The 24,336-nt window shown below is 38.4% G+C and overlaps 3 protein-coding genes across 5 annotated transcripts; 2 read left to right on the plus strand and 1 right to left on the minus strand.

The window, feature by feature from the left end:
- Positions 1-10,504: 10,504 nt before the first annotated feature.
- LOC139432109 (uncharacterized) lies at positions 10,505-11,767 on the plus strand. The gene has a single exon (XM_071200452.1). It carries the CDS (start codon positions 10,505-10,507, stop codon positions 11,765-11,767), a length of 1,263 nt encoding a protein of 420 aa, XP_071056553.1.
- A 1,351-nt stretch (positions 11,768-13,118) lies between these two features.
- LOC139431916 (uncharacterized) lies at positions 13,119-16,261 on the plus strand. Of its 3 annotated transcripts, XM_071200182.1 has the most exons (3): positions 13,119-13,536; positions 13,597-13,677; positions 13,738-16,261. In XM_071200182.1, the coding sequence occupies exon 3, from the start codon at positions 13,873-13,875 to the stop codon at positions 15,028-15,030; it is 1,158 nt and encodes a 385-aa protein (XP_071056283.1). In that variant the 5' UTR covers positions 13,119-13,536; positions 13,597-13,677; positions 13,738-13,872; the 3' UTR covers positions 15,031-16,261. The 3 variants fall into 3 exon arrangements, with proteins under 3 accessions (XP_071056283.1, XP_071056282.1, XP_071056284.1); XM_071200181.1 differs by having other exon boundaries at positions 13,597-16,261; XM_071200183.1 differs by lacking the exon at positions 13,597-13,677.
- A 3,512-nt stretch (positions 16,262-19,773) lies between these two features.
- Positions 19,774-24,037, minus strand: LOC139432110 (uncharacterized). Its single transcript, XM_071200453.1, has 2 exons — positions 23,048-24,037; positions 19,774-22,988 (listed from the first exon to the last, which is right to left on the minus strand). Exons 1-2 carry the CDS (start codon positions 23,604-23,606, stop codon positions 19,774-19,776), a joined length of 3,774 nt encoding a protein of 1,257 aa, XP_071056554.1. The 5' UTR covers positions 23,607-24,037.
- Positions 24,038-24,336: the final 299 nt, after the last annotated feature.

A 24,336-nucleotide genomic window follows, 5' to 3' on the forward strand; every position in this document is an offset into this window, starting at 1 on the left:
ACGTCATAATATCACGTTTTGGGCACATTTTGTTTTTTATCTCCAACATGCTCCAATATGTTATTTGGCCCCTGAATATCACAAATATGGTCAACAGAATTATCGGAACCAAAAGTGAAAGAAAGTTCACACATGTCTCAGAACGGCGTATAACGTCATAATATAGCGTTTTGGGCACATTTTGATTTTTATCTCCGACATGCTCCAAGATGTCATTTGGCGCCTGAATATCACAAATATGGTCAACAGAATTATCGGAACCAAAAGTGATAGAAATGATGTCTCAGAACGGCGTATAACGTCATGATATCACGTTTTGGGCACATTTTGTTTTTTATCTCCAACATGCTCCAAGATGTCATTTGGCGCCTGAATATCACAAATATGGTCAACAGAATTATCGGAAACAAAAGTGATAGAAAGTTCAAACATGTCTCAGAACGGCGTATAACGTCATAATATCACGTTTTGGGCACATTTTGATTTTTATCTCCAACATGCTCCAAGATGTCATTTGGCGCCTGAATATCACAAATATGGTCAACAGAATTATCGGAACCAAAAGTGATAGAAAGTTCAAACATGGCTCAGAACGGCGTATAACGTCATAATATCACGTTTTGGGCACATTTTGTTTTTTATCTCCAACATGCTCCAATATGTTATTTGGCCCCTGAATATCACAAATATGGTCAACAGAATTATCGGAACCAAAAGTGATAGAAAGTTCAAACATGTCTCAGAACGGCGTATAACGTCATAATATAGCGTTTTGGGCACATCTTGTTTTTTATCTCCAACATGCTCCTATGTGACATTTGGCATCCAAATATCACATATATGGTCGACAAAATTACCGGAACCAAAAGTGATAGAAAGTTCAAACATGGCTCAGAACGGCGTATAACGTCATAATATCACGTTTTAGGCACATTTTGTTTTTTATCTCCAACATGCTCCAATATGTTATTTGGCCCCTGAATATCACAAATATGGTCAACAGAATTATCGGAACCAAAAGTGATAGAAAGTTCAAACATGTCTCAGAACGGCGTATAATGTCATAATATCACGTTTTGGGCACATTTTGTTTTTTATCTATAACCTGCTCCAAGATGCCATTTGGCGCCTGAATATCACAAAAATGGTCAACAGAATTATCGGAACCAAAAGTGATAGAAAGTTCAAACATGTCTCAGAACGGCGTATAACGTCATAATATCACGTTTTGGGCACATTTTGTTTTTTATCTCCAACATGCTCCAAGATGTCATTTGGCCCCTGAATATCACAAAAATGGTCAACAGAATTATCGGAACCAAAAGTGATAGAAAGTTCAAACATGTCTCAGAACGGCGTATAACGTCATAATATAGCGTTTTGGGCACATCTTGTTTTTTATCTCCAACATGCTCCAATATGTTATTTGGCCCCTGAATATCACAAATATGGTCAACAGAATTATCGGAACCAAAAGTGATAGAAAGTTCAAACATGGCTCAGAACGGCGTATAACGTCATAATATCACGTTTTGGGCACATTTTGTTTTTTATCTCCAACATGCTCCAATATGTTATTTGGCCCCTGAATATCACAAATATGGTCAACAGAATTATCGGAACCAAAAGTGATAGAAAGTTCAAACATGTCTCAGAACGGCGTATAATGTCATAATATCACGTTTTGGGCACATTTTGTTTTTTATCTATAACCTGCTCCAAGATGCCATTTGGCGCCTGAATATCACAAAAATGGTCAACAGAATTATCGGAACCAAAAGTGATAGAAAGTTTAAACATGTCTCAGAACGGCGTATAACGTCATAATATCACGTTTTGGGCACATTTTGTTTTTTATCTCCAACATGCTCCAAGATGTCATTTGGCGCCTGAATATCACAAATATGGTCAACAGAATTATCGGAACCAAAAGTGATAGAAAGTTCAAACATGTCTCAGAACGGCGTATAACGTCATAATATAGCGTTTTGGGCACATCTTGTTTTTTATCTCCAACATGCTCCTATGTGACATTTGGCATCCAAATATCACATATATGGTCGACAAAATTACCGGAACCAAAAGTGATAGAAAGTTCAAACATGTCGCAGAACGGCGTATAACGTCATAATATCACGTTTTGGGCACATTTTGTTTTTTATCTCCAACATGCTCCAAGATGTCATTTGGCCCCTGAATATCACAAAAATGGTCAACAGAATTATCGGAACCAAAAGTGATAGAAAGTTCAAACATGGCTCAGAACGGCGTATAACGTCATAATATCACGTTTTGGGCACATTTTGTTTTTTATCTCCAACATGCTCCAATATGTTATTTGGCCCCTGAATATCACAAATATGGTCAACAGAATTATCGGAACCAAAAGTGATAGAAAGTTCAAACATGTCTCAGAACGGCGTATAACGTCATAATATCACGTTTTGGGCACATTTTGTTTTTTATCTCCAACATGCTCCAAGATGTCATTTGGCGCCTGAATATCACAAATATGGTCAACAGAATTATCGGAACCAAAAGTGATAGAAAGTTCAAACATGTCTCAGAACGGCTTATAACGTCATAATATAGCGTTTTGGGCACATCTTGTTTTTTATCTCCAACATGCTCCTATGTGACATTTGGCATCCAAATATCACATATATGGTCGACAAAATTACCGGAACCAAAAGTGATAGAAAGTTCAAACATGTCGCAGAACGGCGTATAACGTCATAATATCACGTTTTGGGCACATTTTGTTTTTTATCTCCAACATGCTCCTATGTGACATTTGGCATCCAAATATCACATATATGGTCGACAAAATTATCGGAACCAAAAGTGATAGAAAGTTCAAACATGGCTCAGAACGGCGTATAACGGTATAATATCACGTTTTGGGCACATTTTGTTTTTTATCTCCAACATGCTCCAAGATGCCATTTGGCCCCTGAATATCACAAAAATGGTCAACAGAATTATCGGAACCAAAAGTGATAGAAAGTTCAAACATGGCTCAGAACGGCGTATAACGTCATAATATCACGTTTTGGGCACATTTTGTTTTTTATCTCCAACATGCTCCAATATGTTATTTGGCCCCTGAATATCACAAATATGGTCAACAGAATTATCGGAACCAAAAGTGAAAGAAAGTTCACACATGTCTCAGAACGGCGTATAACGTCATAATATAGCGTTTTGGGCACATTTTGTTTTTTATCTCCAACATGCTCCAAGATGTCATTTGGCGCCTGAATATCACAAATATGGTCAACAGAATTATCGGAACCAAAAGTGAAAGAAAATTCAAACATGTCTCAGAACGGCGTATAACGTCATAATATCACGTTTTGGGCACATTTTGTTTTTTATCTCCAACATGCTCCAAGATGTCATTTGGCGCCTGAATATCACAAATATGGTCAACAGAATTATCGGAAACAAAAGTGATAGAAAGTTCAAACATGTCTCAGAACGGCGTATAACGTCATAATATCACGTTTTGGGCACATTTTGATTTTTATCTCCAACATGCTCCAAGATGTCATTTGGCGCCTGAATATCACAAATATGGTCAACAGAATTATCGGAACCAAAAGTGATAGAAATGATGTCTCAGAACGGCGTATAACGTCATAATATAACGTTTTGGGCATATTTTGTTTTTTATCTCCAACATGCTCCAATATGTTATTTGGCCCCTGAATATCACAAATATGGTCAACAGAATTATCGGAACCAAAAGTGATAGAAAGTTCAAACATGTCTCAGAACGGCGTATAACGTCATAATATCACGTTTTGGGCACATTTTGTTTTTTATCTATAACCTGCTCCGAGATGCCATTTGGCGCCTGAATATCACAAAAATGGTCAACAGAATTATCGGAACCAAAAGTGATAGAAAGTTCAAACATGTCTCAGAACGGCGTATAACGTCATAATATCACGTTTTGGGCACATTTTGTTTTTTATCTCCAACATGCTCCAAGATGTCATTTGGCCCCTGAATATCACAAATATGGTGAACAGAATTATCGGAACCAAAAGTGAAAGAAAGTTCAAACATGTCTCAGAACGGCGTATAACGTCATAATATCACGTTTTGGGCACATTTTGTTTTTTATCTCCAACATGCTCCAAGATGTCATTTGGCGCCTGAATATCACAAATATGGTCAACAGAATTATCGGAACCAAAAGTGATAGAAATGATGTCTCAGAACGGCGTATAACGTCATAATATAACGTTTTGGGCATATTTTGTTTTTTATCTCCAACATGCTCCAATGTGACATTTGGCATCTAAATATCACATATATGGTCGACAGAATTACCGGAACCAAAAGTGATAGAAAGTTCAAATATGGCTCAGAACGGCGTATAACGTCATAATATCACGTTTTGGGCACATTTTGTTTTTTATCTATAACATGCTCCAAGATGTCATTTGGCCCCTGAATATCACATAAATGGTTAACAGAATTATCGGAACCAAAAGTGATAGAAAGTTCAAACATGGCTCAGAACGGCGTATAACGTCATAATATCACGTTTTGGGCACATTTTGTTTTTTATCTCCAACATGCTCCAATATGTTATTTGGCCCCTGAATATCACAAATATGGTCAACAGAATTATCGGAACCAAAAGTGATAGAAAGTTCAAACATGTCTCAGAACGGCGTATAACGTCGTAATATCACGTTTTGGGCACATTTTGTTTTTTATCTATAACCTGCTCCGAGATGCCATTTGGCGCCTGAATATCACAAAAATGGTCAACAGAATTATCGGAACCAAAAGTGATAGAAAGTTCAAACATGTCTCAGAACGGCGTATAACGTCATAATATCACGTTTTGGGCACATTTTGTTTTTTATCTCCAACATGCTCCAAGATGTCATTTGGCCCCTGAATATCACAAATATGGTCAACAGAATTATCGGAACCAAAAGTGAAAGAAAGTTCAAACATGTCTCAGAACGGCGTATAACGTCATAATATCGGGTTTTGGGCACATTTTGTTTTTTATCTCCAACATGCTCCAATATGCTATTTGGCCCCTGAATATCACAAATATGGTCAACAGAATTATCGGAACCAAAAGTGAAAGAAAGTTCAAACATGTCTCAGAACGGCGTATAACGTCATAATATAGCGTTTTGGGCACATTTTGTTTTTTATCTCCAACATGCTCCAAGATGTCATTTGGCGCCTGAATATCACAAATATGGTCAACAGAATTATCGGAACCAAAAGTGAAAGAAAATTCAAACATGTCTCAGAACGGCGTATAACGTCATAATATCACGTTTTGGGCACATTTTGTTTTTTATCTCCAACATGCTCCAAGATGTCATTTGGCGCCTGAATATCACAAATATGGTCAACAGAATTATCGGAAACAAAAGTGATAGAAAGTTAGTAGTAGATAAAAGCCGATTCTAGAACCTCCTCTCAGAACCTCAGGTCAAGGCCAAGGCCAAGGTCACGTTGAGTGACCATGACCTTGACCTTGCCCTGAGGTTCTGGGAGGAGGTTCCAGAATCGGCTATTGCAAAGGGGGTCGTTGACCAGTAACCTTGACCTAAACAATGACCTTTACTTTGAGCTCACCTCAGGTCAAGATCACGTTTAGTGACCATGACCTTGATCAGTAACCTTGACCTGAACAATGACCTTTACTTTGACCTCAACGGAGACCTTGAAGTCAACCTTAATTGTGACCATGACATTGACCGTGTACGTGACCTGAAATGAAGGTTACACGACGTGAGGCCATTGAAAACCCCACTTCGGAGGAGGTATGCTTTAAATAGCAGATAGAAAATCGTGTTCAACAGTATTGAAGTAAGAGTGTTGTGAACATAAAGAAATTGAGGAACTTGTAGCTCCTATTTTAAGCAGTTTACATCGCTTAAATATAATGGCATCGAGAAATCCAATTAAAGTCATCGATATGCAAGGGTTTACTTTATCTTCGGGATTTCGAGTTAAAGAATTGGCTATCGGTGATGGTGAGTCGATTTCCCATTTCATATTTCAACCTGATATAAGTTATGAAAGACTCAATAAGCGAGAATGTCGACAAGTGCGTTGGGAGGAGAATAACTTACACCATTTGCATTACGAGAATGGATATGTGCCCTATAATCAACTGAAAGACATTCTGGAACAGCATACATGCGGAGTGGAGGTGGTGTTTGTAAAGGGATCTCAAAAAGAAAAGGTATTGAGAGACCTATTATCATCGGTAAAGCCAGTGATTATTAATTTACAAGATAATATATATTGCCCTTTGCTTTCGTTGAGTCAAAATTCTTGCGCATATCATTATAAATCGGAAAGCAGTTGTGCAATTGAAAATGTTAAATTAATTTTAAAATTTTTAAAAATGGATTTAGATTAGTGTTAAAATTTAAAATTTAAATAAATTAATTTTTATTGTACTGACTTTTTTTTTTTATTCAATTTAAATGTATCACATTCCTAATCCTAATATATAAAATGGAAAAGAAAAACAACCGAATTAAATTTCATTTAATTTATTGAACTCGTCTTTAATAAATGATAAACAATTGCATATCTTTTTAACGTATTATTTATGGTGTCAACTCGACGCCCCCGAGTTAGCAGTTCATGATGTTTTTTTTTGGTGTACTCAAGTCGAGTGATGACTCTTCTCGGGTGCTCCCGGAGGAGTGGAGCATGACCGGGTTGGATTTACTTTGAGCTCACCTCAGGTCAAGATCACGTTGAGTGACTATGACATTGATCAGTAACCTTGACCTGAACAATGACCTTTACTTTGACCTCAACGGAGAACTTGAAGTCAACCTTAATTGTGACCGTGACGTCCCCACCTAAAATGATGTGCATAAATAGCAAGTCAGGTTCATAAAAGATTAGTTTCATTGAAATCATCCGACGTAGTGGTGACATAACAACGCAGAACAAGTAAGTCCATAAACACTTGTCTTACAGCAGAAGTATTAATGTTATATATACTTAGTGGGTTCCAGACAACAATATACAAAAGCACCGAAGAGAAGTCTCGAGGTTCAACAGGCGGTGTCCAAAAAAGCGAGCATAAGTCCAAAGGTGATAAAACCCTCGTTGACACCCGTGGCATCTGAAGAGGTGTTAAAACAAGAAAAGTTTAATACAGTTATAGAGTGTGGTAACAATATGCAAGCGGTCGCTGATGGAAAAGATTCGTTTGCAGACTTAAGCCCTTTTATTATGACGCAAAGTGTTAACGGTAATAATGAAGTAGTTTCGAGAATAGATAACATGGAGAGCTTAACCAACATGTCGGACAGTACAGTAAGAGCAAGTAGAGGTCCTCTATTTTCGGAAACAGTGTATGCACTAAATAAGAGCCGCACGAAATGTGTGGCAATAGGATTAAGTGCTGACTTACATTTTGAACCAGTGGTAAGGTTAATGGGAAAAGGTCAATGTTTAACATTAACGGAAAACGATTGGCACAACATTATTATGTATAAGTCAACAATCACAAACAGTTTTGCTAATCAGTCTCCGTCGCAGATAGTGTTGTGTGGTGTCAGTATATCGTGCGATTGGATGGAAAACGTTTGCAAGATTTTAAAGTTGGAGAGGGGTGGAGAATATGTATATATTGCATATGAATCGTTGCATGAGCTTTGGAACGTAGCTTTTTTAGTAGCAACTCGACTGAAATTATTGAGAACTGTGAATTACAAAGCATATTATGATAGTGTTATAAACGCGTTAGCTGCAATGGATGGAGATGTGAAACGTAATATGTTAACGATGCTCAATGAATCGTGTTCTGAACAAATATGTATAAGTAAGGAAGTGATGTTGTACAATTTCGATAAAATCTTGTTGGATGTAGATTTGTTTAAATTATTTCACAATCAATAAAGACATGGGTAAGGTGCGGATTGATGAGAGTAAAAATGAGATGCATAGAATGTATGCATGGACTTATGCGTATAGACAATCACGAAAGTGTAATTGGGAGGAAATGTATTTAGATCGTCTTAGATTTAAGAATAGAATAAGTTATGTAAATGATATGTTACACCTGTACTTAAGCAGCGAATTTAGAAATAAGATTTTTCATGAAAGATTTAAATATGTAATGACTTAAAATAAATAAAATTTTTTTTCAAATGTGAGCGTATTATTAACCATCCAATATTCACCGAATAATGTGCGAAAGCTATTAAATATAATGGTATGAATGTTAGGACAGTGAAACAGTATGCATCGATCAAGCAAACGGTCTGGTCGAGGTATTGTGAATACATTAATCAATAAGCTTCCGATAGAACTACATTTGCCAGGTTATAATTATTGCGGTCCGGGAACCAAATTGGTAAAGAGATTAGTTCGTGGAGATCGGGGAGTGAATAAATTAGACGACGCCTGTAAAACGCATGATATTGCCTACGCAGCGACATCGAATTTAGCTGAGCGACACATAGCCGATAAAGAGTTGTATAAGACGGCGAAAGAGCGGTTGAGAAGTAAAGACGCAAGCTTAGGAGAGCGACTATCGTCGGCGTTAGTGTCAACGATAATGAAAGGAAAAACAATAATGGGTATGGGAATGCAAATTCGTGCCCTAAGACGTAGAGGGACAACTCGTCAGAAGTTGAAACGTGGCGGTAAGTTGTCGTTTACGCAGGCAATGAACTTAGTGCGGCGAGCGATTGCACAGACCAACAGTACGAATACAAAGGGAGATGTACAAGTGGGTTACAATCTGTTGAAACCTTATCAAGGTAGAATACTTAAACCGCGCGGAAAAATAATCAAGATTCCCAAGACGGGAGGTTTTTTACCCTTAATACTTGCAGCTTTGGGTGCTCTCGGTTCTTTAGGCGGAGGTGCAGCAGCTATTGCAAAAACCGTAAACGAAGCAAAAATAGCAAGGGAGCAGTTACAAGAAGCCCAACGTCACAATCGGGCTATGGAACCAAAAGCGATCGGCAGCGGTTTGTATATTAAACCATATAAGCAAGGTTGCGGACTAGTCATGAAAACGGTATCACGAAAATCAAAGCGACTAAAACGCCCCAAGAGGGCGAACAAAATTGGTACAGGAATGTTTATTAATCCATATAAAAAGGGTTGTGGTTATAAAACTGTAGCAAAAAACTAATAAAAATACCCCAACATTCTTTAACGGATGTAGAGTTAAGGCGATATGCACGAGCGCTTGATCTGTTAAACTTTCGTGGGGTGTACATGAGAAACAATTTACCGAAGAAAATCCGAAAACGAGAGAGTGGGATAATAAATCTTGATAATCGTACGGGTCCCGGTACTCACTGGACAGCTTACAACAAGGATGGTGTAAATGTTAACTACTTTGACAGTTATGGAGATTTACGACCACCGATTGAAGTGGAGAAGTATTTTATATCGGATGGGGGGAGAAATATTGTGAGGTATAATTATCGACGATATCAAAAAGAAGATCAAACAAATTGTGGACAATTGTGTCTGCATTTCTTAGATAGTTTAAATACCAAGGAAGTATCCGTGTAAGATTAGTCTTGAGAACAACAATGGAACAAGATACAATACATACAAGTTATACATTTACGCTCACCGGAAGGGGGTCGGAGTTGTCTTGTAACTTTAACCCACCGATTTATTTGAATGAACTCGGTACATACGAGTTAGCTCTTTTAAATTTCGAAACGTTCAATACGTTACCTAATATCGATTCAACAAACAATATTTTACAATATGAAGATCATATGGGAAATTTTACAGAGAATATTGAAATACCGCTAGGAACATACGATATTAACGATATTAACGAATACGTTAAAAAAACATTAACAGCGAGGAATATTCTCAGCGTGACTACACCGGGTACACAGATACGCATAAGAGGTAACAATAATACGCAACGTGCTGAGATAAAAACAAACCGGCGAATAAATTTTGCTAGCGATAATTCAATCGGTTCCTTACTTGGTTTTAACCCTAAAGTTATACCTAAAAACACGATAACAGAATCGGATCATATCGTGAATATAAATAAAACGAATGCATTACAAATTTATTGTAATTTGAGCTCCGGATCGTATACGAATGGACAACCCATGCACGTGTTGTATCATTTCTTCCCGAACGTACCGGCTGGTTCTAAAATAATAGAAGCTCCGCAACAACCGATTTACTTACCTGTTACAACGAACGTGATTAGTACATTAATAGTACGCATACTTGATCAGGACGGTCAGTTGGTAAACTTCAGAGACGAAGAAGTGACCGTGAGAGTGCACTTGAAATCGGTGTGAGTAGTAGGGTATTTAATATGGGTATAGTGTACGACGTTCGAAGAAAAGCACAGGAAAATCTGGGTGATAGAGTAATGTATAAAACGGTACGAAAGGATGTAAAACCTAACAGTAAGCGAAAATCAACTACCCAGTTAACACGCGTCAATCGTCAGTATTTAAGCAACTTAGGTTTTCAACTACTATAAATGGAGTCCTTAAACGTCACGGAGAAAATAAAAGTAGATAACTCGATTGTAAGTTACGAATATCATTCCCATCAACCGTTTGGTTCTACTAGCTTCGGTAACAATGATGAAATTCGTATAGGCATACCCGAAATAGACAATTACACATTGCCTCATGAAAGTTTTTTGTATGTGGAAGGGAGCGTACGTAAACTGGATGCGAGTGGTAAAGCAACAAAAGATGCTAGTACAACTGCAAAATTGATAAATAATCCTGTAGCGTTTATGTTCAGTGATATTCGCTATCTTATAAATGGTGTTCAAATAGATGGAGTGAGAAACGTGGGGTTAACATCATGTATGAAAGGATACTTTTCGTATACCCCTCACGATATAATAAAGTTGGCGAACGCAGGTTGGAACATGGGCGAGGATCTGCTAGGTCAAGTGGTCCCAACATCCCCTGTAACGGATGCAATAATGGATAAAAATGGAAATTTTGGATTGAGTGTACCGCTAAAGACATTAATAGGGTTTGCTGAAGATTTTAAAACAATTGTGATGAATGTGAGACAAGAGCTAGTGTTAATTCGTAATAATGATGATAATGATGTGCTTGTGAATACGGTAGAAGAACCGTTACAGTTAAAAATCGATAAAGTTGTGTGGAGAATGCCCCATCTAGCCGTAGGCTTACGAGAACAATTAGCTCTAACAAAAATAGCAGGACGAAATATTGATCTGCAAATACCTTTTCGCAGTTGGGAAGTACATGAATATCCTTCTTTACCTCAAACAACAAAGCATTCATGGGCTGTGAAAACAGCTCCGCAGTTGGAAACACCTAGATTTATAATAATTGGGTTTCAAACAAAGAAGAAAGGAAAACAGTTGGCGAACATGGCAACCTTTGATAATGTAAAACTCACCAATTTGACGGTATTCCTAAACGGTGAACGCTACCCATACGATAATCTGAACGTGGACTTTGATAGTAATCGTGTCGCAGTGTTATATGACATGTATACACGCTTTCAAAAGTCCTACTATGGGAAGGAAGGAGAACCATTACTCACTCCGAAACAATTTATTGAAAATTATCCACTGATTGGAATTGATTGTACATATCAAGCAGAAGCGCTACACAAAAGTGGGGTAGAAATACGGATAGAATTTACGACAAAAAATCCGATTCCTGATGGTACCACAGCATACTGTTTAGTTTTACATGATAAGGCGTTTCAATATTCTCCACTAACAAAAATCGTCAAACAAATGACTTGAGTATGGGGAAAGAAGGGTTGGTAGTGTGTAGTTGGATCGGATCCTGAGCCGCATCGCACCCGTAGCTCATCATCCGAAATGTGAGACTTCTATATTCAGCGTAAACAAAAAAAAGTCGTAGAGTATAAGTTGTGCGACAGATTTCTACGGCTGCATAGTATGGATAATCGTGTTGATGTACGGAAGCAAGATGTATTCAAATAAAACTCAATACATAATTCTCGATATACAAGGTTTCATGGTCAACGAAGATCAGTTCGTACCTAAAGAATTAGCATCATGTGATAGTAACAAATGCATAACCCACCACGTTTTTCAACCGAGTAGCAGTATAGCTTCATTACCATCTAAATATAGGAATACTGCAAACTGGTTAATGACACATCATCATTGCATCGACTGGAAAGTTGGTTTTATCCATCCAATGGAATTCGACGCCATAGTCAAATATCTGTGTCGGAATGTCAAGAAAGTGTATGTTAAAGGACCTGAAAAAATTAAATTTTTAAGACATATTATTTCCGCGCCGATATTTGCGTTGGAAGGTAGTATCTATAAACTTGAGATGGGTATACCGAGCTGTGCTTTTCACTCGCGACGAAGAAGTATGTGCGCTCTTTCCAATGTACGCCACTTACAAGAAGTTGTCGAAGAGGGGGTGCAAAACAAGGATGCGAAAGACAGTCGGTGACTATAAAGCAGAGACAAGTCGTAATGGGGGATAGTTAAGAGCTGGTTGCGATGGAACAAGTGTTCACTGTGTTTGGGTGTTGGCCACTTACATCTGCCAAGAAAGTGTACAGCGTAATGAAAAAATATGAACAAGATGCCTCATTTGCGAACATTCCAGCTCGTGATTTAAAATATTTACCAACACAGTATTATTTCGATAAAGTACCATCTATGGAATTACGAAGAATTTGGACCCAACTACCGTTCGCCTACCAGCAATCGAAAATGTTACAAATGAAGTTACCGTGTCTTGAACATTATAATAATGATTGTGCGGAAACTCATTTCGATGGACCACCACCACCTAAAATGCATTGTATTAAATGTACGTTAGAAAAGAAATAAATGTTATTTTTTTATCCATATTGATGAGTTTTATTTAAAGAAACCTCTTCACCTCCCCTTCCCCCTCCCCCCTCCCCCCTCCCCCCTCCCCTCCCCCTCCCCTGCCCCACCCCTGCCCCACCCCCCCGCGCGGGCTCAACTACGCTCCGCTTCGCTCCGCTCCGTACCGGAGCGTACGGTACGGAGCGGAGCGAAGCGGAGCGTAGTTGAGCCCGCGCGGGGGGGTGGGGCAGGGGTGGGGCAGGGGAGGGGGAGGGGAGGGGGAGGGGGGAGGGGGGATTGTAACCCCCCTTGAGTCACGGGCGAAGATAAGGTCCGAACGACCTCGCATTCTCAGACAGTATGACCTCCCCTTGGGCCACAGGCGATAACAAGGAGAAAACCTGGACAACCTCGCATTCCCAGACAGTATGACCTCCCCTTCAGTCACAGGCGATAACAAGGAGAAGACCTAAACGACCTCGCATTCCCAGACAGTTGACCGGACAAATACCTGTTCACTAACCCGTACTTAAAGGTAGTGGAAAGTGGGTTACTCCTCACTCCGTGTACAGCAGTCGCTGAGTGATATAGTAGTGTACAAAAGACGATAATTCCTTAAAAAGTGTGTTTACAATAATAACAGATTTTGTTAAAAACTGTGTTTTTCCGACCACGAAGAAATCGCCTTCTGCTAGAAAACCATTTGAAAAGTAAGTTACATCAATACAATTTTTATCGGTTTTCTTCATGTATGTTTGTGATGATTTCAGGTATTAATTGTTATACGCTGAGAAAAGTGGTTCTTCAGCGCATTGCAAACCTGTCAGACGTGATAGAAAACCATTTGAAAAGTAAGTTACATCAATACAATTTTTATCGGTTTTCTTCATGTATGTTTGTGATGATTTCAGACATTAATTGTTATACGCTGAGAAAAGTGGTTCTTCAGCGGATTGCAAACTTGTCAGACGTGAGCGAACGTATAATTTTAATAAAATAATCCAAATTTTTTGTAACCCTTTTGATTCCTTGAAGTCTTTCCCATTATGCTTCACTTAATTGGTAACAGCCACGCTCGTGCAAGCGATAATACCGATGGTATGACCGACCCACTGGTTGCCGTGCTGCCACGCAATAACGACAGTACGAATGTTGTTGAGTCAAGCCTACCGTCGTTACCATTATATTGCAGCGGCAACTTTGACGGTTTGAGTCGTACCATGCAGGATTTCACTACAGACCCACCACTGTACGAGCAAATAATGAATGAGCTCCGGTCACAGCCAGGGAACGACAATGGTGCGATTGTTACCACCAGTCCAACCTTGTCGTCCTACGGCTTAACTCGCATCAGTATGGAGATACGAGAAGAAGGAACATATCAGGAAGTTGTTGTGCCACCTGAACCTGCTACCAATCAGGCCGACGTGGTACAACCACTTCCAGATATTGTACATACGGATGTCACAAGTCAAGCACCTGCTGAAAACCAGGTGCTTGCGGCACCGTCTGTACCAGCGACGGAAGACGTATCCCAACCCTCCGATAGGATATGTGTTTCGCCTGTCTTCTCGAGTGGACCCATACGGTACACATCCCGCCGTATAAAAAAACGCGTCAACTTGTTGTCAAGGGGTTGCGTGAAACAAACTACCCGCCCAAACCCTTCTCCTGCTTCACAAGACTCCTGTAGATTGCTGCGCAACGCATTAGCCAAACCTCCCCGTAACACACGAAGAGTACCTACACTCGCTACAGTAACCAGACCTGCAACGGTGGTTACATCTCCACCAGAGGTGACCATCGACATCCGTGACAGCCCGCCAACTATCACAACTATCCCACCACAAAATGTGGTGTTCCCACCACCTTTACCTATCCCTACTATCCCGCAGAGGCAAAATCTTCCAGCTGTAAATACCGCACATCCCGACCCATGGGTTGATGCGTTTCTGCATTCAACAACCAACTTGGCAAGCAATCTTTTGTCCCAAGAGGATTTTTTCATCTTGGGCTTGAAACCTCAATTGCAAACCAAAGTGACGACTTTGGAACATCATAAGCGCCACTTCGTGAACGCGTTGAATGCAGTAAACCAGAATCCCACCGTCTGCTTTGCTGCTTCTTCAAACATCCTTAACATGTACAACACCAAAATTAACCTGTATAAGTCCCTTCTCAGGCTGCTGCCTGACAACGGTTAATAGCGTTTTTTTTTTTGAAGCTCGTTCAGTTTTTTTGTCTCTTGCAGTGTTAACGTTGCAGGAGTTGGCTATGGAGAGCGTTAATTCGACGATTTCCCGTAAAGACCGTACGTTGCGGTTAGTAGATGTTTTACCAAAGACTCTACTACTAAACGTAATGTACAGCTGGGACATATGCTTCTGGCGTCGAATATCCCGAAAGGGCGATCGAATCAATCTTGGGGAGGTTTGCTTCCCCACCGTGGAACGCTTTGGAAAGAAAATGTCGCAAGGCACCGTACATAAGTTGTTCCACGGTTCTCCGGTTGATTGGAGTTCAACTTTCGGAGTGGGTCTTCAGTATCAAGCAAGGTATGTTTTTTATGAATCACATTTGGGCAACCTTTGCTATCGTTGTCGACGCCGCCTACACCATATTAGTATAACGAACGTTTTACAACTGGATTGTCGTGTGAAATTGCGCTCGAAAATAAAGTATGCATCTTCTGAACGATTGCAGACTATTATTTTAAATAAAAAATATTGGTGTGCGATGTGTTGTCGTGTGTCTTTGTTTCGAGTCTGTTTTAAACCACAACTTGAGGAGGATCAAAGTACTGAGGAATTGTCGGAGGGATGTCTCAGCAACTAATATGTTGTAGGTGGTTTTTTCAAATTTGTACACCATCCTTGTGTGATACTGAAAATCGTTCGAATTGATGATATGACAACAAGTTCGCTTCCTTTTCACCTTTTCCGCTCCCATGCTTTTGTTTATATGTATTATTAATTATTTATTTGAATATTTACCGTATCTACTTATTGTTACCGCTCCCATGCTTTTGTTAATATGTATTATTAATTACTTATTTGAATATTTACCGTATCTACTTATTGTTAATTTAATACTAAGTAGTGTAAATTGTACTGTGACTTACACTGCTTTATTTTGTTTAATCACATAACATCTGTATGTGAATAACTCACTGGTGGTTCTACTACATCAACCATACAGATACTTTTGAAATCATGATAATAAATAATTTTGTAAATTTATGTATACCACGTCTTATTGTAAAATAAATATTGTGTAATATTACGCACGCTTTAAATAACTTTCAAACTCAATGTTAACAGTTTATATAGTTAAAGTGTTGTAAACCATTATTTTGAAACAATGATAATAAATAATCTGCTGAAATTTTTTGTATGCTACATTTTATGATAAAATAAACATTGTTTTCTACTACGACTTCATTTCTTGTTAATCTCCCGTTCAAGTATCACCCGTCAACATGGTTGAAGACGTTAAGTTTGTTAGCCAACCTTTAACACTACCAATCTGTAATCTTCATAACGACTTCGCTGCAAATAAATTTAAACGACATAGCGAATTATTTGGTGGGGAATGTAAACGTGGTTTGATAATTGGTTCTTCGGGTGCCGGAAAAACAAACGTAATGTTAACTTTATTGACAGCTCTCAACGGGTTGCGCTTTTTGAATGTATATTTGTGCTCTAATTCACTCTACCAAATCAAATACGAATTTCTACGACAATTACTTAAACCTATCCGCTCTTGCGGCTATTATGAATACTCAGATGTCGGACGATTTCTACCACCGTCAAAGGTGAAAGAATATTCAATTATTATTTTTGATGATATTGCTCCTACAGAGCAACAGATTATCAAGGAATATTTTTCATACGGTCGTCATAGAAACGTTGATACTTTTTTACTCGCTCAAAGTTATAGCGCCATTTCCAAGCAGCTTTTACGTGACAATTGCAACCTTTTAGTTTTATTTAAACAAGATCTCACTAACTTGAAACATATTTACAACGATCATTTGCTAGGGGACATTACGTGGGATGATTTTGTCAGAATTTGTCGAACTTGTTGGGATACACCGCACGGTATATTAGTTATTGATTTAGATTGCGATAAAAATAACGGACGCTATCGGAAAGGTTTCGATGAGTACATTATACTGTAAAACCATTGACTTTACGACTGCATGCTCAGTCTCTGTGCGATCATTACACTATCACGTTGAACTATGAATCGTAATGTTGCACAACAGTTAATAGCTGCGCGAGAAGATGTTAAACATAAAATACGCACTTTGAAAGGAGATATAAAACAGAAGCAGTCCATTGCCGAAGCTCAACTCGCTCCACTGAAAGAACCTCTGACAGATATTTCCAAAAAATTACAAACTGTCAATTTATTAGCGCTCGACAATAAATTCGGGATAAAACGTGATTTATTTACCCCGAAAAAGGAGCAGTCACCAGATATCTCAGCCTTACTGGCTGACTTGCAGAAACCTTCTAAAGGACTTAAACTGGAAACTCCTAGAGTGAAACCTAAACGTAGAGTTACGTCAACACCCATTAAACCGGGAGCTAGCATGGATGTTTCACCGGAACTCGCACGGAGTCCGCAATTTCTCAGCGACGAAGAGGTGTTCGAGGGTCGAGATACTACACCTGAGTTTTCTGTTCGTGAGTCAGACACATCTTTAGATGTCTACGAGCGGGACGCTAGGGAGCAGTTGGCGCGCATGAAAGAGAATATGGAGGGAATGATGGAACAGACAGTTATTAGAGAAGCTTTAGGGCAGCTGGACCCCTTACCACGTACCTATGTTACGGGTTTAACAGTAGATGTAAATAACGAGTTCGATCAAACTTACGGTGTTCGTGCACTTACCGATGGATTGTATATCGCAAATCAACCAATAACGTTTGACGGGAAAAACATTTTGGTGGGTGAATTTACTTATACAGGAACACCGGGGTTATACGAGTTGTTATTCAAAAATAAACCGGGTAAATTTACTTTACCAGATGCGAGAAATTACAAAGATATCTTACAACGTTCGAATGTACATAAAAGAGATTATGACGCTTCAAAAAGTATCATAACTGATGATGAAAATGAAAAGTTTGTGAACATAATCAAACCAATTTCCTTGGGTCAAAGACCAAATGTGTACTGGGCTCGATATTGGCCAAAACCTAAAACTGGATCAGGTCACTTAAATAAGTTGTTAGTACCTGCTGCAATTAAAGAGTACGAATACTGGGACGACGTGAACGAATTAGTTGATCGGTTGCGTTTACTACTTGCTTCCGAAGCAGCAGGTCATACTGCTCATCATAACGAAATTATATCCCTCATAGAGGAATTACGGGAAGCGCAAGTCATTCGTTAAGGGTATATAAACTTTTTTCTGTTTCTGTGACGCTTCAGAAGCCAATATGCCTTTAAACCGTTTTGGTGAACATGGTTCTACATCTATCGATAAATTTGGTAAGCATGTTCACCACCATGTTATACAGAACCACATAGCAAGATCCGAAGTTCTACAACCTTCATCAACATTTATTTTAACTTTACGTGGTGATGGAGATGTTGATCCAAAAACAAAACTTTATAAAATCACAAACAAAAGTGGAATTACGGATTACATCAATTCTTTCTACGAAGGTATGATAAAAGATGTTGTAAAGTCCGCTCATGTTCAGTTACTTGTTAACGATATCGTTATTAAGTCGCTCCAGGGAGTTCAACTCAAACGCGGAGATACCATTAAGTGTAAAAATAATGCACCGATAGGAGGACTACCTTTTCTTGTAGAGTTGTTGATTGAAGGGGTTGTAGAGTAATGGTTAGTGTTAAGCGAGATCTCGTTAACGAACTACATGCACCTGCGAGACGACATTATCGGCGACGCCGCGTTCTGCTTCACGGACTATTGGATCTTTATCAAGCTGATTTGGTTGAAATGATCCCATATGCGTCGGTCAATAAAGGTTACAAGTATATACTGACTGTTATCAACGCTTTTTCAAAATACGCATGGGCCTTACCACTCAAAACCAAAACTGGGAAAGAGGTTACTCAAGCTATGAAGGACATTTTGCATAGTAAAAAGAATATTACTCCGAGCAACTTACAAACCGATAATGGGAAAGAGTTTTACAATAGCGATTTTCAAAAATTAATGGAACAACTTAACATTAATCATTACAGCACCTATTCCACTTTAAAAAGCTCGATTATCGAACGGTTTAATAGAACCCTAAAAAATAAAATGTGGAAAGAATTTAGTATGCAAGGAAATTATCGCTGGTTAGACTTACTACCCAAATTACTAAAATCTTACAACAACACAATACATCGCACCATTCACATGAAACCTTCAGCTGTTAATCGACGAAATGAATCTGCTCTGTTAAATACTGTATACAATTCCATTAAAGTTGTCGACCCCAACCACCATAAATTTAATGTGGGGGAACACGTGCGAATTAGCAAGTACAGACACGCTTTTGCTAAAGGTTACCAACCAACTTGGTCCAATCAAATTTTCACCATAGCGACAGTTCAAAATACTAATCCCAGGACTTACCTTATTAAAGATGGTAGAGGAGAACCCATTCTTGGAGCATTTTACGACGAAGAATTACAACGTGTGAAACACCCGGATGTATTTGTAATTGAAAAAGTTCTTCGTCGAAAAGGAAATAAAGTCCGAGTGAAATGGTTGGGAATGGATAGCTCTCATAATTCTTGGATTGCAAAAAAGGATGTATTATAATTTTTACACTAAGAAAATAAAAAACTTTTTTTTTTAATTTCGTTGATTTTATTTCAAGTAACCTTTTTAACAACCTACTTTCTACTTTATATACAAGTTTTGTGATACAAGCAAGTATTTTTTTTTTTTTACAAATTAACTGATCGCAATTTAACTAGCCATACATGTTTACGTTTAACAACTCCAATAAGTTGTCCAAAAGATCTTCCCTGCGTAGATCTTCAATAAGATAGTTTCCCCAAGCTAACGTATGACATCCATCCTCCATCACGTAACGTTTATCGTCATGTGCAGAGAGCGCCACTTTATTCTTTAGTTCTGTATACATCGTGTGATAGGAGGAGCGAAAGACATACATCTTTTTTCGCACAGAACCTCCATCTTCGATAATCCGTTTATATTCTGAAACACTTAAGTTTTTATCGATAACATACTTTTTCACACCCTTGGCACGCTTGACAACTCCTTCCAAAGTGTTAATACAATAAGCTTTAGCTCCTGTACCATAAAACGATGTTAATATCGTATTTGGGTACTCATCTTTCATTTTTCCAACTATCGGCGGCCCTGGAGGAATATTATGTCTGTTGTTTAACTTGTAATTAGAGGTATCGAACATCTCTATATTTTCTTTGATATCCTGGTATACATTCTCAGTAAATATTTCGAGAATTAACGAATCCGTATCTGTATATAACAATAATACGTTTTCACCATATTTCTCTTTTAAAAAATTATAAAAAAAGTTATAAATGACCGCTTTCGACAATTCCAGTACGCTAAACCCTACATACAGAGGTTTGTTATATTTGACCTCCACCTTCTGCATTTCAATGGCTGCCAAATTATGGCAGAAAATTTTCGATGACTTGAAAGTCGGCTTTGCGATAAGAGCTTCTGCACCGGGTCTCCTGTAACGATTCTCCCAATGTGACACTAATCGTATATCGACTCTATTTTCAACATTTTCCATCGTTTTCCCATACACGATATTATTCATTTGTTTATAATGATTTTTCCCAAATTCATTCGTAGCATTCATTCGTTTCTCAGAGTTAAAATCGATATATGGTTTCATCCACGGCGATTGTTGAAATTGCAATGCACGGTGTATTTTGGTTAGCTTAAGACCTTTTTTCACACATTCACGTAGGTTTACATAGTGAATTATGTATTTCGATTTATTTTGTAAGTTCGCAATCAACTTAGGATGCTTCGATCCGGGAGCGATTATGTTTTCGGGACAAAACGGTAGATCATCATGCTGGTTGTGTAACCTTTCGGGATACTCCAAATCCACTTCAAAGACATAACCAAGGTGTTCATCATCTAAACACTCCACATCTATATCTGCTATTTCTTGGTTCGACAACCATCGAAAACCGCCTGTTGGTAATTTACAACTCATTGCATACCCATACAAATTGGTAGCGTCCAAGTATAGAATATATGATGATGGTTTTTCCGGGTTAAAATCGTCAAGGAACTTGTTGTTTGCTATTGCAGATCGTTTTACACACATACAGAGACCGCCTCTAATTCCTTTCTTAAAAAAGTGTAACATGTCAATGTCTGATAACAATTCTAATTTTACACCTGTCATTTTTAACAGAGCATCCCACCCAAACCCGGGCGCAGTATAATAATGGCAAGGATCCAGATTGTAATTCTCCAAAGATATTGTCCTGAAATTTTCAAAGACGTCAGTCAACATTAACACATCTGACGTCAAATACAGGTCACTGTATTCTCCCAACGTTGTACACTTAAATTTATTCCATACAGTCTGTGCTCTAGAGTATTGTTCCTTTGAAATATTACTTGAACTCAATATGTCGTAAAACTGTGTATGATCAGGCAATTTACTATACTCCAACTTTTCAAACGAATCTACGAACGAATATGGAAATACACCTTTCTGGCGCATCAATCTAAATTCTTCAGAGTCTTTGAATTTTTTTTTCACTTCCACACAATCCTTATCATCCAAATATGAAACCAACTTTTCCAAAGAACTCGCCATAAATCTAAACGAGTCGACGAATCTTATTTTCATAAACACTTTGCGTTTCTTTCCCTTGTTATCGGTTGTTTCTCCGACAACTATTTTTTTGGAAAAAGAAATATATTTTTCTTTGTTTTGTGCTATCACCTCTACTTCCTCCTTGTTTAGGGCAATACTTTTCACAAACATGTGGGCATCGTAATTCGACAGGTTGTGGAAAAACACAGGGATAAACATCGGTAATTTATAATTTATATTGCAGACGGAATGCGCAGGACCCCTATACAATCCTGTCAAGTGATCGTGATCACACACTTTCTCTTCTTTGTTTATTGGTTTATCACAAATGTGACATACGGAACTCAGTTCATGTACAAATTGGTCCAGACAGCTTAGCGGTATCATATCCTTTGTTTGCCTCAAATGTTGTTTATAGATCTCTATTACATCCTTCTCCAATCTTATAATAAATTCCAGAGCAGCGTTTCGCCCTCGGTATATTCGGAATTTCGATAAGTTATCATCGTAAGCACACTTAATGTAGTACGCAAACGCGTATGGTTCGTGTTCAAAACATCGGGCCGTATATGGTTTATTATCATCGTAAACTTTTCCTTCTTCGGGCGTTAAGGGTTTCAGAATCGCCTCGAAATCGGCGTACACCACAAACGGAACTTTCATTTTTTTTTCAAATCCTTCAAATTGTAAAACATTTTCCTTTTCTAGATGTCCGAACTTATTCACTTTTATTTGTTCGCTTGGTACTGTTGCTTTCACTTTTTTACAGTCATCCATCTGATGTCGTACCAACTTGTCTTCAGTTGAAAAGTATTGCAAACAACCCTCACAAATATATCTTTGATGTTCATGAGTCGATGATTGTGTATTTATCAGTCGAGATAAGTTTTTTATCCAACAATAGTGGTTATTCCCGAAATTGTCGCTGACTACTAATAAGTTTACATGACGCTCCCGTTTCTGTTTACATATACATACAGTTACAATATCATCTACCATTTTCTCTCCATTATACCAAGAATTTATACCATAGACGTTAATTGAAATGTTATTTTCTTCCTCAAATTTTGGTATGTCTCTGATGGGTACTGGGAATGTTACGCAGTCAAACTTTAATTCTGTTTCCCTATAATCTGGGTATGATGATATTCTTTGCGGTAAACCTGTGGGTTGGTACAGCGCGGATATCAGTGCCCAAGCAAAGCACTTATTATCGTTATTTTGCACGTTTATTACCGCTCTCTTCCCTTTTATGGATGTCGGTAAGTCGATGTAGCTCGATGCTCTTGTAGGATTAAACTTGTTACAGTTCACCTCAAGATATAATATTTCCAACAAGGTCCAACCTGCAGTATTAACGCCTTTAGTTTCGCATTTTACTACTTTTCTATTCTTATACTCTTACCTGAGTCCCGTTCTTGGAATTCCGACATTTTCACCATAATCTCGTCCATAAGGTCCTCGTATGTTTGGTACAAGTCTACGGCTACTGTTATAATTTTATTTTTTGTGTTGAATGATTTGATTTCCACTTCTTCCTTCGTATTTATGAAATACAATCCAAAAATTTCCGTATTCACTTTTAAACTACCATTTACATTCCTCACGGACTGTATCAAACTGATAACTTTTTCTCTAATTCGGTTACTGAATTCCTTCATGTCTACGTACTTCCGTTCATGATCGCTCACTCTAAAACTACATATTTTATCTCCAAATATCGAATCTATTTTTTCTACACCATCATCTATTATTACGAAGGCTTTCTGTTTATGTTTGTTGCTGCGCAGATGTGAGGAATAACATTGTCTGGTTACGTGTTCATCACATATTTCACACACTATAACATCTCCTTGTTGATCCTCTTCCACCTTTCGACGTTTCCCAATACATGCTGTGCGTTGATGTCTCACAAGATTATCTGGTCTAGTAAACTCTTTGTAACACACGTCGCAGGTCAACATGTTCACAACACTCTTACTTCAATACTGTTGAACACGATTTTCTATCTGCTATTTAAAGCATACCTCCTCCGAAGTGGGGTTTTCAATGAACTCACGTCGTGTAACCTTCATTTCAGGTCACGTACAAGGTCAATGTCATGGTCACAATTAAGGTTGACTTCAAGGTCTCCGTTGAGGTCAAAGTAAAGGTCATTGTTCAGGTCAAGGTTACTGATCAAGGTCATGGTCACTAAACGTGATCTTGACCTGAGGTGAGCTCAAAGTAAAGGTCATTGTTTAGGTCAAGGTTACTGGTCAACGACCCCCTTTGCAATAGCCGATTCTGGAACCTCCTCCCAGAACCTCAGGGCAAGGTCAAGGTCATGGTCACTCAACGTGACCTTGGCCTTGGCCTTGACCTGAGGTTCTGAGAGGAGGTTCTAGAATCGGCTTTTATCTACTACTAAAGTTCAAACATGTCTCAGAACGGCGTATAACGTCATAATATCACGTTTTGGGCACATTTTGTTTTTTATCTCCAACATGCTCCAAGATGTCATTTGGCGCCTGAATATCACAAATATGGTCAACAGAATTATCGGAACCAAAAGTGATAGAAATGATGTCTCAGAACGGCGTATAACGTCATAATATAACGTTTTGGGCATATTTTGTTTTTTATCTCCAACATGCTCCAATGTGACATTTGGCATCTAAATATCACATATATGGTCGACAGAATTACCGGAAC

The sequence above is a fragment of the Onthophagus taurus genome, chromosome 11 (assembly GCF_036711975.1).
Source record: "Onthophagus taurus isolate NC chromosome 11, IU_Otau_3.0, whole genome shotgun sequence".
Lineage (NCBI taxonomy): Eukaryota > Metazoa > Arthropoda > Insecta > Coleoptera > Scarabaeidae > Onthophagus > Onthophagus taurus.

Excerpts from the sequence above, each read along its gene's own strand:
- LOC139432110 (XM_071200453.1), bottom strand. The coding sequence starts at position 23,606 with ATGTTGACCTGCGACGTGTGTTACAAAGAGTTTACTAGACCAGATAAT. Across the intron at positions 22,989-23,047 it reads ATTCCAAGAACGGGACTCAG|GTTGGACCTTGTTGGAAATA; the intron begins GTAAGAGTATAA and ends TTAATACTGCAG.
- LOC139431916 (XM_071200181.1), top strand. The coding sequence starts at position 13,873 with ATGCTTCACTTAATTGGTAACAGCCACGCTCGTGCAAGCGATAATACC.
- LOC139432109 (XM_071200452.1), top strand. The coding sequence starts at position 10,505 with ATGGAGTCCTTAAACGTCACGGAGAAAATAAAAGTAGATAACTCGATT.